This window comes from Psittacula echo (assembly GCF_963264785.1).
Source record: "Psittacula echo genome assembly, chromosome: 4".
Taxonomy (NCBI): domain Eukaryota; kingdom Metazoa; phylum Chordata; class Aves; order Psittaciformes; family Psittacidae; genus Psittacula; species Psittacula echo.
The window spans coordinates 14,474,385-14,486,851 of record NC_137738.1 but is presented as its reverse complement, the minus strand read 5'-3'; the positions used below and the strand labels follow the sequence as shown (position 1 = coordinate 14,486,851).

Below are 12,467 nucleotides of genomic sequence, written 5' to 3'. Positions count from 1 at the left end.
GCTTCTAACCAAGCAGGATCAAAGATAAGCTCTTTTCAAGGCTAGAACACATCCTCTCCTACCTTGCACAGATGAGGACAAGAAGTATTAGGGCTTGGCTTGTGTTAGCCAGTGTTCTCCAATGCACAGACTATCACAGTTTTGCTGTTGAGCCACAAAAGCAAACTTCAGTGAGCACGGGTTAGTAGCAGAGCACTTCCTTCTCAGACTACTACAGAAAAGGAGGAATAGAGTTATCATTTCCATGTTAGACTGTCATAGAGGAGCACACACTGATGTGCTGCTCATACTGGACACATCATGCAGGATGTATCTAAATCTATGTGATTATCAGGTCAGTGGTTTTTCAAATTCATGAGCCATAATTAGAAATCTTTCATAATTTCCAGCAAGCACTGTTTGAGTTTCATTTCCTCATTTAGAATTCCAAAAGATGAAATGTGTCAGTGATAGTTATAAATCACCATGAAAATTTAAGTGTAATAATAATGAATTGTTTGTTACACAAATTAAATAGCAATTAATGTTTTCTCTTTCTGTTTGGAAGATAGGCTATTAAAATAGTGTTGTTAGATTTCCTACTGTGAACATAATTTCCTGCTTTTTTTTTTACAACACATTATCATAATGTCAATAAAAGACTAAAACTAAGAAGTGGAAAAAACTTGCCTGATATAAGCGTAACACAGAAGGTTATAAAGTTGCTTTTTATGATGGCTGTACAATATCATTTTATTTTAAGATCTAATAGCAAGTTGATTCAAAGGGTAAGACTTGCACTTACGAAGTCATTAAAGCAAGCAGAAAATTGCCTACTACCATAGTCACCCAGTCTTTTTAAATCAAAGAGTTTTATTGTTGCTGGTGATGTTTGCATTTACAGGAGGTAATTAGGGAATGAGTTCAACATCACACTCAGAGCCCTCAAGCTTGTCAAGAAGAACCATAAACATCACTTCCCAAATAAAGGCAGGCAATTCAGCAGCCAAAGTGCAGAGAATAGAGTGGAACAGGATCATGGCATTTTAGGGCAGTTTGACCACTACTGTTTTGATTCACAATATGGAGGAGCTCATAAAGTCTTCATAAAAGCATAGTTTTTTCATTGCACTTAAAAGAACACAATTTAGAGGTTTTAGAATTGGTAGCAGTAGTAGACAGGTAAAGGAGGAAAGAAAAAATGGGTCCTCATTCTTCTCTGCATTGTGTTGGCAAGCTGAATAGGGGAAGGTGTATTTCTAACCCCATCGTCACAGCAGTGGTCACTTGTCCACTGTAGTGCAGGGAACTCTGATTAGGCACTGTTTTCCCTGGAAGTCAATACTTCTGCACTGACACAATGAGATCCAGTCCCTAAGGCATGATCCAGGCTTTTATTATTATCTCGTATGCAAAGAGGCTAGTTGACCCAATTGGTTACACATTAGCTTTTCAATTTCATAGCCTTAAGTCACAGCAGACCTATTCCTTGGTTTTGGATATTTCTCCATGGTGGAAAGCAAAATTGGCAGTCTGTGCCCACCAGCTACAAAAACAGAGTTATGCCAAAAAACCTGTGTCCTGAACTTTATGGCTAATTAGCTGTTGAAGCTATGCCCAAGAAATAGGTTCTGTTGCCCATGGGAAGGAGTGTGTAGCCATTATTAATGTCCCAGCTCATATCTCTCAATAGGTCTCATGAGCGGTGCTGCTTAAAGAGACTAAATGTACAACAGGGAATTAAAAATTATAGTACGCCTTTCGCTAACTGAAATATTGTAAACTTATTTCACTGAGGCCAGGATTGGTGTCAATGTACTTTGTGTGAAAAGTGCAATAGAAGCATTAGTATTTGACAGCCCTGGTTGAAATAAGTGAAATTAATGGAGCTCTTTTCATATACGACAAGGCCATGGCACCCCCTTTCATGCTGCTTACAGACAGAGAAAAGTCAATACTTTTTTATTACTTGATGCTGACCTACATTCTGCACTACAAGTGCCAGGCCCACTAATTGGTTTCAGTTGTGAGAAAAGTTTGCCCCAAAGAAACACTGGAGCAGATAAATCAATCTTTTTTAGGGTAGCTTAGTGGGTTTTGAGCACTTGAAATGACATTTGTGTTGTATTGACAGAATGGGTTGTTATACTGATTTTGTCATGTCAGAAGGCCCTGTACTAGTTGGAAGTATTGTTAACCAGTATTGATAAATCTGCTGAGAATAAAAGTTAGCTGGATCAACATTTTACTCATATAACAGCTTGCCATCTCTGTTTTTGCTTCCTTGTTAGGGCCCTCCATGGCTATTAATATAGGTCAGGAGGCTTCCTATGACAGCTCAATTTAAAACTCTTATTTCACTATTACAAGCATTAGGATCACAGGAAATACTTAAATATAACCACTTGGTATTAAACAGAGGGGATTGTGGACTATGGCTGTACAGTGACACTTGGCAGTACTGCCTGGTTTTCAAATGAAATAGCATGAAGATAGAATTAGGACTATAGCAGCTGTGCCCACTTTTCAGTCATTCCTTCTGCCATTGATTCTTAACAGATGTTACCTACAGTTGTAGGTCTCTATAGGAGCAATAGCTATAATTCCAGCACTAGAAAAAAAGGGGTTTCTGAGATCCAAACTTTTCATGGATTGGTTTTACATTTTGCATAGCACATGCTGTCGTGGTTGCATCATGCAATTATACAGTGTGCTCTATATTGCTGGATTAGCTCAGAAGAGGATTTGGTAGTCTGAATCACCATTATAGCTGGAATACTTTTCATTATACAATTATCTTTGAAATATCTTCACATGCTACTTCTAACCTACACAGGAAATCTGCATTCACACCATCTAATGCAACTTTAATCTCCATTCATGCAACCAGATCTCTATTGGTGCAACAAAATCCAAGCTTGTCATGACTATGCAAAGCTGTAAATCAGGTAGCATAAGTTTATTGTAAGCTTATTAGTCAAAGTTTATCATGTGGTTATTATTTTGGACTTGACAGATTTGCTATAGGAAATTACCCAGTGTGTGTGCAGGAGCTGAGAATAAATGGTCAGAATGCTACTTTCTGGCCTTAAAATCTCTGAGTAGATGTGCTACTGCTGTTTCCCTATTCTTGCTTTGGTCCAAAGCAGCTGACTTTCTGTTTAATTATATTTCCAAGAAGATAGCTTAATTGTAATTCCTGTTTCATTCCAAAATGCATTTTTGTATTACAGGAAATTGTATGGTACTTTCAAAATCATTTGGAAACAAACACTGTTGATGCAAATTTATCACTAGAATATGAAGGAACACATTTTCAAAGGCCTTAAAGCTGATACGTAGGCCTACAGGGTGTCATTGGTTTCCCAATGTTATTGGCACGTGGTCTGTATTTATGTATGTAAAATCTCTTTCGAATTTGCTTTCATAATAACGTTCCAAAGATGTGAGCATTTGGCAAGTCTAATGTATGACATCAGAGTGTGCTGATAGAGACAAATCTTTGGTGGCTTTATGTCACCTTTTTTGACTCCACTGTTTAGAACTGATGAGCAGACATGACAGTCAAGTACTCAAATATATTGAAAGGGTTTTTTTAAGCTCTGTCAGTTGAACTTCAGTCACTTACAATTCACTAGAGTGAAAGGAGTCAAAGCCTGACAAGTTTAAAAAGGAAGTGTTCTATTAACTTCAGTTAGGAATTTAAAAATAGGTCTTGGTTCTGAGAATTACAAGTCTCTGATGCTAAGAATTATATGTCATGATTTAAGAATGGAAAAATTCCATAAAGTTGAGCTCCATGCTCTTGTGATCTCGAGACTGCAAAACTGTAGGGTCAAACTCACCAAGATGTAGGAATTCATAGTTGTAAGCTAATTCATTCCAGCTACCGACAATGAGGGACTAATGCTAAAGTAATTTTGAATAAGCTTTTCTTCAATCCACTCACCATTTTTGTTCTTGCAGCTTTAGAAGTGTTATCTACATAACTTCACAACTTCTAAGCTATGTAGCAATCAGCTTAAACTCAAATGAGCCTGGCAGCTTACCAGAATCAACCAGCAGTGCATTGCAGTGCTTCACTGCACGATTTGAACCTATATTTCACCATCAAATTAGATAGACATGACAGCTTGGCTTCCAATTCCTTTCCCTTTATGCTGCCACAATGATACATTGGGATAGACTTTCTTCAGTGCTGTGAGGTAGGTCTTGCAAGGCCAAGTGGTATTTTCAGGCCTTACTTTCTCACACTCTTGAAACCTGATTAAAATCTGTATCTTCAAACACAGAAATGGCTGGGGTTCTTTTCCTAAAGATATTTGTATTTTACTTGCATACTGTACAACATTTATCTAGCATACATTCTAAACTTCCTTAATTAGTCTAACTGTAAAGCCAGCAAGACTTTTATTTATCCATCAGCCTGTGTGATGTTTCCTGAATGTGGTCAAACATAACTGCTGTCGTCATAATCGGAGCCAGTTGTTTAAATGCTCTGTTGTGAGTTTCTAGTGAAATAGCTTTAAATAACAAGATAAACAGTACAGCTGCCAACCCAAAGCAATCTTACACTGAGGGGGCGTGTGGCACAGAAAATTTCCTCTTTGTCATTTTGATTTGAGTTTGAAGCTGGACCTGGGCTTAGTTCCAGCTCAAAAACCTGCTCACTTCAAAGGCTCCTAAATCGTCCCAAGGAGCTAATTTTGGCAGCTGATTGTTTTTGTTTGGCCAGGCATCCTAATAGCGAAAGCCGTCTGCTCCAGCAAATGAAGACTTCTTCAATGCTCAGACTTACCATTCCCATTTCTATCCTGATGTGGGGGGTGTAAACCATGACAACCTTTCACTGATTTCCCCTTCTTACCCCAAGTTCACTGCTTTATTTGTTAAACTATACCTATTCTCTTGCATGTATATGAAAGATATACTTCCTGTTTTCAAAAGAAAAGATACTGTATTCTGCTCTGAATTAATCCTAAATTATACCTGTATTATCTGTTTGCTTTCTCAGCAACTAGGATTGGGGTTTTTTTCCACTCTCAAAAGCAATATTAGCCTCGTTAATTTACTGATTTAAAGATAGCTAGCTTCACTTTAGAAGGAAACTATTTGCAGTTATGCTGGAGCTATAATAGTATCTATTATTATAATTATATGGACAACTTTTCCTACAGTAAGAAGGTGCTTGTGATGCTAAACACACAATGAAAATTGAAATTCTGTGCTATTCTTAAAGTATAATATGAAAACATGCAAATAAGCTGTTTCTGGTGGGTAACAAATTGGGTGGTACAAGGCATAGAGAAACATTAAAAAATAAATCATGTGGATGGTTAAAAAGGGCACAGTACTCACTTTCACACTACACAGGGTATTTAATTTTGATTATTTATGTCCACCTTGTGCCAGAATGTTGGAGGAAACATACTAAATAAATAATAAGTTAATTTATTAAATAAATAAATAAGTTTGAGATGTAAGAAATGGTGTGATCTCAGTTTGGCAATACACAGTGCAGACCAAACTCAGGTGGGCCATGTTGCTCTTTGCATGTCCTAGTTACTCTGTCTGTTTATGGAGATTCAAGTGAACCGTGGGCTGTGAAGTAGCTAAATCTAAATTATCCAGGCAATGATAATTCTGCTTCATGTCATTTTTCACAGAGATAACAAAAAAAAGTTTCCATTCTGTTTTTAAGAGAAAACCAGACCTTTGAAATTGTAAAATGGGTTGAAAAGGTAAAAATACTAGCTTTCGTTCACTCTTGACCTCAGTCATTTTAGGAAGACATTGCTTTGCCATGCAGTTTCACTGGCAAAACCATTTTTGGCAAACTACTTGACAGTAGAAAACAGTAGAAAGTGTCCAGACCAAGTTCTTCCTTCAAAATGAACCATCAGATCCTGGAAAGCTAATAATTCATCTGTGGCACATTAGTTGTAGAAAGGGAAACACATTTTAATGCAAAGAAAAGATTTTGTATTGATGATCCTATTCCCTGTATTTCAAGGTCAAAGAAAATAATTTTATAAAGAATGCTTTCAAACCTCAATCTTAAACACCATGGATTTGCTAATCATTTACCATGAACATTTATTAGTAAGTAGCTAAATCAAAATGCTGTTTAGAATACCTCACTTACTTTCCTTCCTTTTTTTGTTTGCTGTATTTACATTGTACTCTTAAGCTACAAGTTCACTTGCATTTCCTGTATTCAATTTAGATTTGTAAGCATTTTCATTTTAAAAACTTGAATGTAGTAACCAAGAACTTTTCCTGGAAGAAAACTCCTGCTTTCTACCAGAGCTCTCAATCAATTTGTTGCCATGAATTCTTATTTAATACATATTCATTTTTTTTCCATTTCTCATGCAGCTGTTTTAATACCTGTGTTTTAATATGATCCAAGGTCAAAAAGCTAAAATATTGCAAAGATATCTTGTTGTCCTTAACCTACTTGATTGCCACAGAGGAGAATACAATTTTGTATACCATAGAATCATAGAATGGTTTGAGTTGGAAAGGATCTTAAGATCATCTAGTTCCAACCTGCTGCCATGGGCAGAGACACCTCACACTAAACCGTGTCGCCCAGAGCTCTGTCCAGCCTGGCCTTGAACACCGCAAGGATGGAGCATTCACAACTTCTTTGGGCAACCTGTTCCAGTGCCTCACCACCCTCACAGTAAAGAGCTTCCTCCTTATATCCAACCTGAATTTTCCATTTAAGCCCATTGCCCCTTGTCCTGTTACTGCAGTCCTAGTTTTAAAGCAGGAAATTTTTGCAGTGCCTATAATTAGAGTTTGAAATGTATATTTACTTGCAATTAAATGAATCAATTCTTGTGCTCTTCTTCAGTGTATATATAATGTCAAAATGTATGTTTCATATATATTATTTTTCATAATTTGCATTATATCTCATGTAATGAAATGTAATCAGGTGACAGTATTTAGAGCTTTAAAATACCTTAAAAAAAAGGTTAAACAATGAAAACCAAACCTAACACTTTTTTTGTCTCTCTTGTTTCTGTAGGACTTTCAAAGAGTGTCACCATCAGTTGTTCTCTTTGAAAAGTATGGAAAAACTTACTCCAGTACTGGGCAGATAGTGTAATTGTCCTGTGAACTGCACAATATGACACCTAATGAGTGATCAATAAATGTATTTCAGCAAATGCATAGCAGTATGTTGATTGAGTGTCCCAAAAAAGGTCTCTTTCTGTAAACGGATGTAATCCTTTTTCCCTGTTATGTGGGTACATAGTCACTGTGCTCAGCAAAGAAGAACGCATTTGATCACACAAACTGGTATTTGTTCACTGTGTTCCCAAGTATCCAGTTCTGCAAAACATTGGATATCTTTTGAACTCATTAACTTCAAAAGACTCAAATAATTCAAGCATCACGGAAAGACTTCAGCATTTCTTAAGAGCAAGTCATAACCTAATTCTTAAAATCATGTGAGTTAATTTTTACAGGAGTTTTGTGCTGAATTCTCTAGGATTCCATGTTTGATTTTCATATCATTTGCCTATATTTGAATCAAATATGTCTCTTTATGTTACATTTTAGTACTGCTTTTTTTTATGTGATTCTTTTGTCCTCCTAAAAATGTTCTGAAAGCCTCCATGAGAAGTCTATTTCTATGAATACTTTCTGAATTAGGAGTCACAAATTTCACTTCTGCGGGTTTTCAGCTATCAGCCGATGTGGAAAAGTTTTACTGCTGTCACATACCAGAGTAGAAACTCTTTCAATTCCTTTACAGTAGGTTATGAGTGCAGGCACCTGGGTGTACTGCTGTTACTTATTGGAGTTTTTCATTTTCAAGCTTTGAAAAGTTTATTCTTCTGCATGGCAATGAGACATTAACTCTGGGAACTGAGAAACAGGCACTTCAGTGGCTGCGTCTCCCCGATAAGATTTAATCTGATCAAGTGCATCAGAGTGCTTTACTTGTTCCTAGAAGGGATTGAACATGAGAAACTCGTGAAAAACTGTTGATGAATAAAGATGCCACAGTAATTTTTATATGTGAGAGCTATCTATTTGATTGCTTCAGCTTTAAGGTAGTTCATCACAGTAATTCACTCTGTGTTGCCTCTTTAACTTCATACCACATTTTCCCATCAGTCCGATTAGAATCAGCAATGCCTTTATCAGATTAATCTTCCTTCCTTCCTTCCTTCCTTCCTTCCTTCCTTCCTTCCTTCCTTCCTTCCTTCCTTCCTTCCTTCCTTCCTTCCTTCCTTCCTTCCTTCCTTCCTTCCTTCCTTCCTTCCTTCCTTCCTTCCTTCCTTCCTTCCTTCCTTCCTTCCTTCCTTCCTTCCTTCCTTCCTTCCTTCCTTCCTTCCTTCCTTCCTTCCTTCCTTCCTTCCTTCCTTCCTTCCTTCCTTCCTTCCTTCCTTCCTTCCTTCCTTCCTTCCTTCCTTCCTTCCTTCCTTCCTTCCTTCCTTCCTTCCTTCCTTCCTTCCTTCCTTCCTTCCTTCCTTCCTTCCTTCCTTCCTTCCTTCCTTCCTTCCTTCCTTCCTTCCTTCCTTCCTTCCTTCCTTCCTTCCTTCCTTCCTTCCTTCCTTCCTTCCTTCCTTCCTTCCTTCCTTCCTTCCTCCTTTCTTTCTTTCTTTCTTTCTTTCTTTCTTTCTTTCTTTCTTTCTTTAGTATTTCTGACCCCAGGACAAAACAAAGCCGACCATGCAGCCTGTACTGTGCTGACAGTGGTGCTTGTAGCTGAGGGTCTGGAGCACAGATGGAGGTTAAAACCAACACTTCTGATTCTAGTTCTTTGATGCATATACACTTGTCTGCCTCTTAAAACAACAAAACTTTCCTGTTTCTAAGCAGATAGCTACTTGCAGAAATCTTATACTAAAGCAGGTCTGATCATTTCATTAGACAAATAATACCCACAAAATGAATAGAGTAGCACCCACAGTACCTGCCAGGTTTAGGGTTATTTTGAAAATTATATTTGAAAATTAGGGAATCCAATACTTTACTTAAACTCAAGAACACGTAGAATTTATATCATTCATTGCCATATCACATTCAACAAACTCTTTTTTGTGGCCACACTGTAATCCCAGAAATGTTTAATTTCTCATTAAGTACATTCAGCAGGACATTCATACAAACCATTTGAGAATTATTCTAGTAGGGCCTTTATCAATTCTTCCATTATGTAGAAACTTATTATTTTCATTAATCTCTTAAAGTGCATATAAACACATGCAGAGAGTTAACAGAGGTTTAGCTTGAAAATACTTTTAAATATAAAAGCATATCAATCTCTGAAAGTTTAGATGGATCTTGACTTCTTTTTTAGTTTCAAATCCCATGCAGGTGCTGCAGAGTCCAGGAACCTTTGCAAACATGGACTAGAGAATCTGCTTTTCAGTTTTTCTACATATGGGTGAGGCTGCTTGATTGATAGAGAAAACTTCCAGCATCAAGAGGAACAGCTAGTAATAATTTAAGAATCTAGTCTTTGAGCACCTTAGGCATGTCGGACTCCTTTGATTGCAAAAGCTAATAATACATAATATAGTGCAGGTGACACAAATAGGTTTTTACGATGCAGAGGAATTAGACATAATGAACGAATCAGAAATAATTCAGAAGTGAGTGCTAGCAGCTCTGCAGTATGTATGAAAGGGAGCAAAGATAAATTGTAGCCCTTGGGGTGGACCTCATTTCTGTGGCCTTGGGATGTATCACCACTTCCATTGCATAGCCCTTTGCATCAACCAAGTGAACACGTCTGTCTGGCAAGGAACATTTTGGTTTGTGCTCTTGTTTAAAGCAAAATGTTTGCCTGTAGCAAACTTACTTACAGTTTTTATCTAAAGCCAGTTAAAGCTAAGATTTTGATATTTTTATTCACTGCAACAATATAGTGAACAAGGCAGTAAGAATTTTGGTCATGTCATTATGTCACCAGTCTATCAGTATAAACGCTAAGTGATTGTGTAAGTGATTTTACTCATGTTTTTATTTCTAATGGATATAGTTTACCCTATCAATTTGAATTATAAAATTACTTTTTTGATACATTTGAGTAATGTATTTTTAATATTCCATTTACTGTAGGGTTTCCTTATTAATGAAACTGTTGGTTTACAACATTCTAGTACTGAATGGTGTTTAGTTCAGTGAAGATTTTTCTGTTTTATAGGGGATGTTATAATCTATTCTCATGCTGCAGAACCTCAACACATAGGATGTAGATAGAGGCACTGGGAAAGGAACACTGAAAATGCGGAATGGACTCATGGGTATTGATGACTCTGCAAGATCTGTAGCCTCTTAGAAATGTAGTTGACTGTGACATTCAGCAAACTACTCACAGCAGTATCTAAAAATCAAAAGGAATCACTGTGATGCCAAAGAAATGGACAAACATAAGAATCTGTGTATCAGTCTTGGGACAAAGAAGTGCAATGACTCTGATTGTCCCACTCAGTTGAACAAATGTGAATAGTAAAACATATATTGCCAAATTACACCGAAACAACCTGGTTGCTGTTTTCTGCATTAACAAAATATGGCCTCAGCATGCAGTGAGACATGCCTGATCCTTGCTTTTTAGCCACAGAAACACAAATATTTTTTTGCGATTTGGACTGATTCAGTCCATGTGTTCAAAGGAAAAAGATATGCTGTTGGACGGTTTCATACTGCATGGCTGAAGATGCTTACCAAATACCTTTAGGAAGCAGCACTTAGAGGGAAGAATGTGTCATACCAGCTCACTGAGTATTTCTGATACATATGTCTACATTTGTCTAATGTATAAAAAGCCTGGAATGTAATATTTGATGTCCATAGATATCTTAGCAATTTGTATAGATCATAGATGTTGAGTCAGATAATAATGTAATTTATTTCTAAATCAGAGACGCTCGCCTACATGCCAGGTGCTTAAGGATTCAAAGCTTCTGTGCTGATGACCAATGATCTTCTGGTTTTACCACCACTGGGGATCACAGCACTCAGAAAAAGGATGCAGGCAAAGTCATTAAAATGGAACAACAATGCGCTAAATGTTGCTCACAACATCTCACATCATGAGGAGTTTCAGGGATATTAGAAATGTCTGTTAACATCTTTTCATACCAAATCTGTTTCAGTGGATTGAGGATCTTTCAGTGTTGCTGCCCAATAGTTTTGTTTGAGTCTCACATAGCTGATGTTGTAAACGCAGAAAATCTCTTAATTTGGGTAATTTTAAGAACTGCCTTCTGGGCTGATCCAAGATGTTCTCCTCACTTGTCAGAGAAAACATTTAGCTTGTAATGCCCTCTAGAGGCAGAATTGCTATAGTAGTGTTGACCACAGATTTATGCTACGCTTTTCTGGTCCAACTGTGATGCTAAGCTTTCAAGAAATGGCTTTCTTTTTTTTTCCTTTTTGGTTTTCTTCTTTCTTTCTATTATATTCTTAATAAGCCACATTTCATGTTACTATAGGATCAGAGGCCTAGAACCACTATAGGCTCTACAACTGATTTAAGTGGCTCATTGTGGACCTTGTACTGAAGTTGTCTCCAGCTGAGATGTGACCATACCTATACAGCAAAACAAAATAGTGATACTGGTAAACAATAATGAAGTTTGACATGCCAGTACTTAACATTGGATAAGACTCTGAAAGCATCAAAATTAAAAATTATTTTTAACAGGTTACTGTTTTTCCAAAGGATGTGCTTGCAACATGCTTTTTGTCAATCTGTGGTCATCTGTTTGGTGAATTTAGATGTTCAGCATAGTTGAGTTTGTTAGAAAGATGAGTAGCTGGCTCCTGTGGGCTCCTATACTCAGAATAGCAAAGACTGAGAAGCAGAGGATGTGTATAACTCCTTAATTTTTAAATCTGGATTACCCCATATTAAAACAGAAGCTCCAACCACAAAGGAGTCATATCCACATAATCAGAAACAGAATTTGAGCCTTGAAGCTTTTATTTGTCTTAGGTGCATTTGTGAAACAGGTTTTTTTGTGTGTGTATTTTCTTTCACAAGTTTCTAGAAGTTTCTGGTAGGCCTGGAAAGATGTCAGCAAAGAAGCTCAGGCAATGCAAAGCAGGCTTGGCTTCCTATTCTTCCGTCTTTTAATAGTTCAGCTCATTAATGAGACAATCATCTGGCTGCTGGCACAATCAGATGCAGTCACTTATCAGTACATTGAGTTCAGTTTATAGTACTCCGATTCATATTCATGATCAGAGGATGCAGTGGAGCAATTCATTAGTGCACTGCTGCATTAAGCAATCACTGCCAAAATGTGCCATATTGAGAGTTTGCATTAAACTGCTTCCTTTGAAAACCTTTTGGTTAAGAAATACCATAGTGCAGAAATCTGTTGAAATAAATCACTCAGGCACTTCAAGAAAAACATTGAGACACCACGTATATAATATTTAGTTAAAAAAATCCATTCACTGGTGCTATTGTGTGTGTGACACTATTGCATCCTCAAATGCAAGTT

At 37.1% G+C, this 12,467-nt stretch overlaps 1 protein-coding gene across 1 annotated transcript in view; it reads left to right on the top strand.

The window, feature by feature from the left end:
- Positions 1-7,099, top strand: part of SPATA17 (spermatogenesis associated 17) — a gene marked incomplete at both ends in the record, with an annotated part of 79,745 nt that extends 72,646 nt beyond the window's left edge. The window contains 1 exon segment of the mRNA XM_080616018.1: positions 7,019-7,099. Within this exon segment, the coding sequence (XP_080472144.1) occupies positions 7,019-7,099 (81 nt within the window).
- Between the last annotated feature and the right edge of the window lie 5,368 nt (positions 7,100-12,467).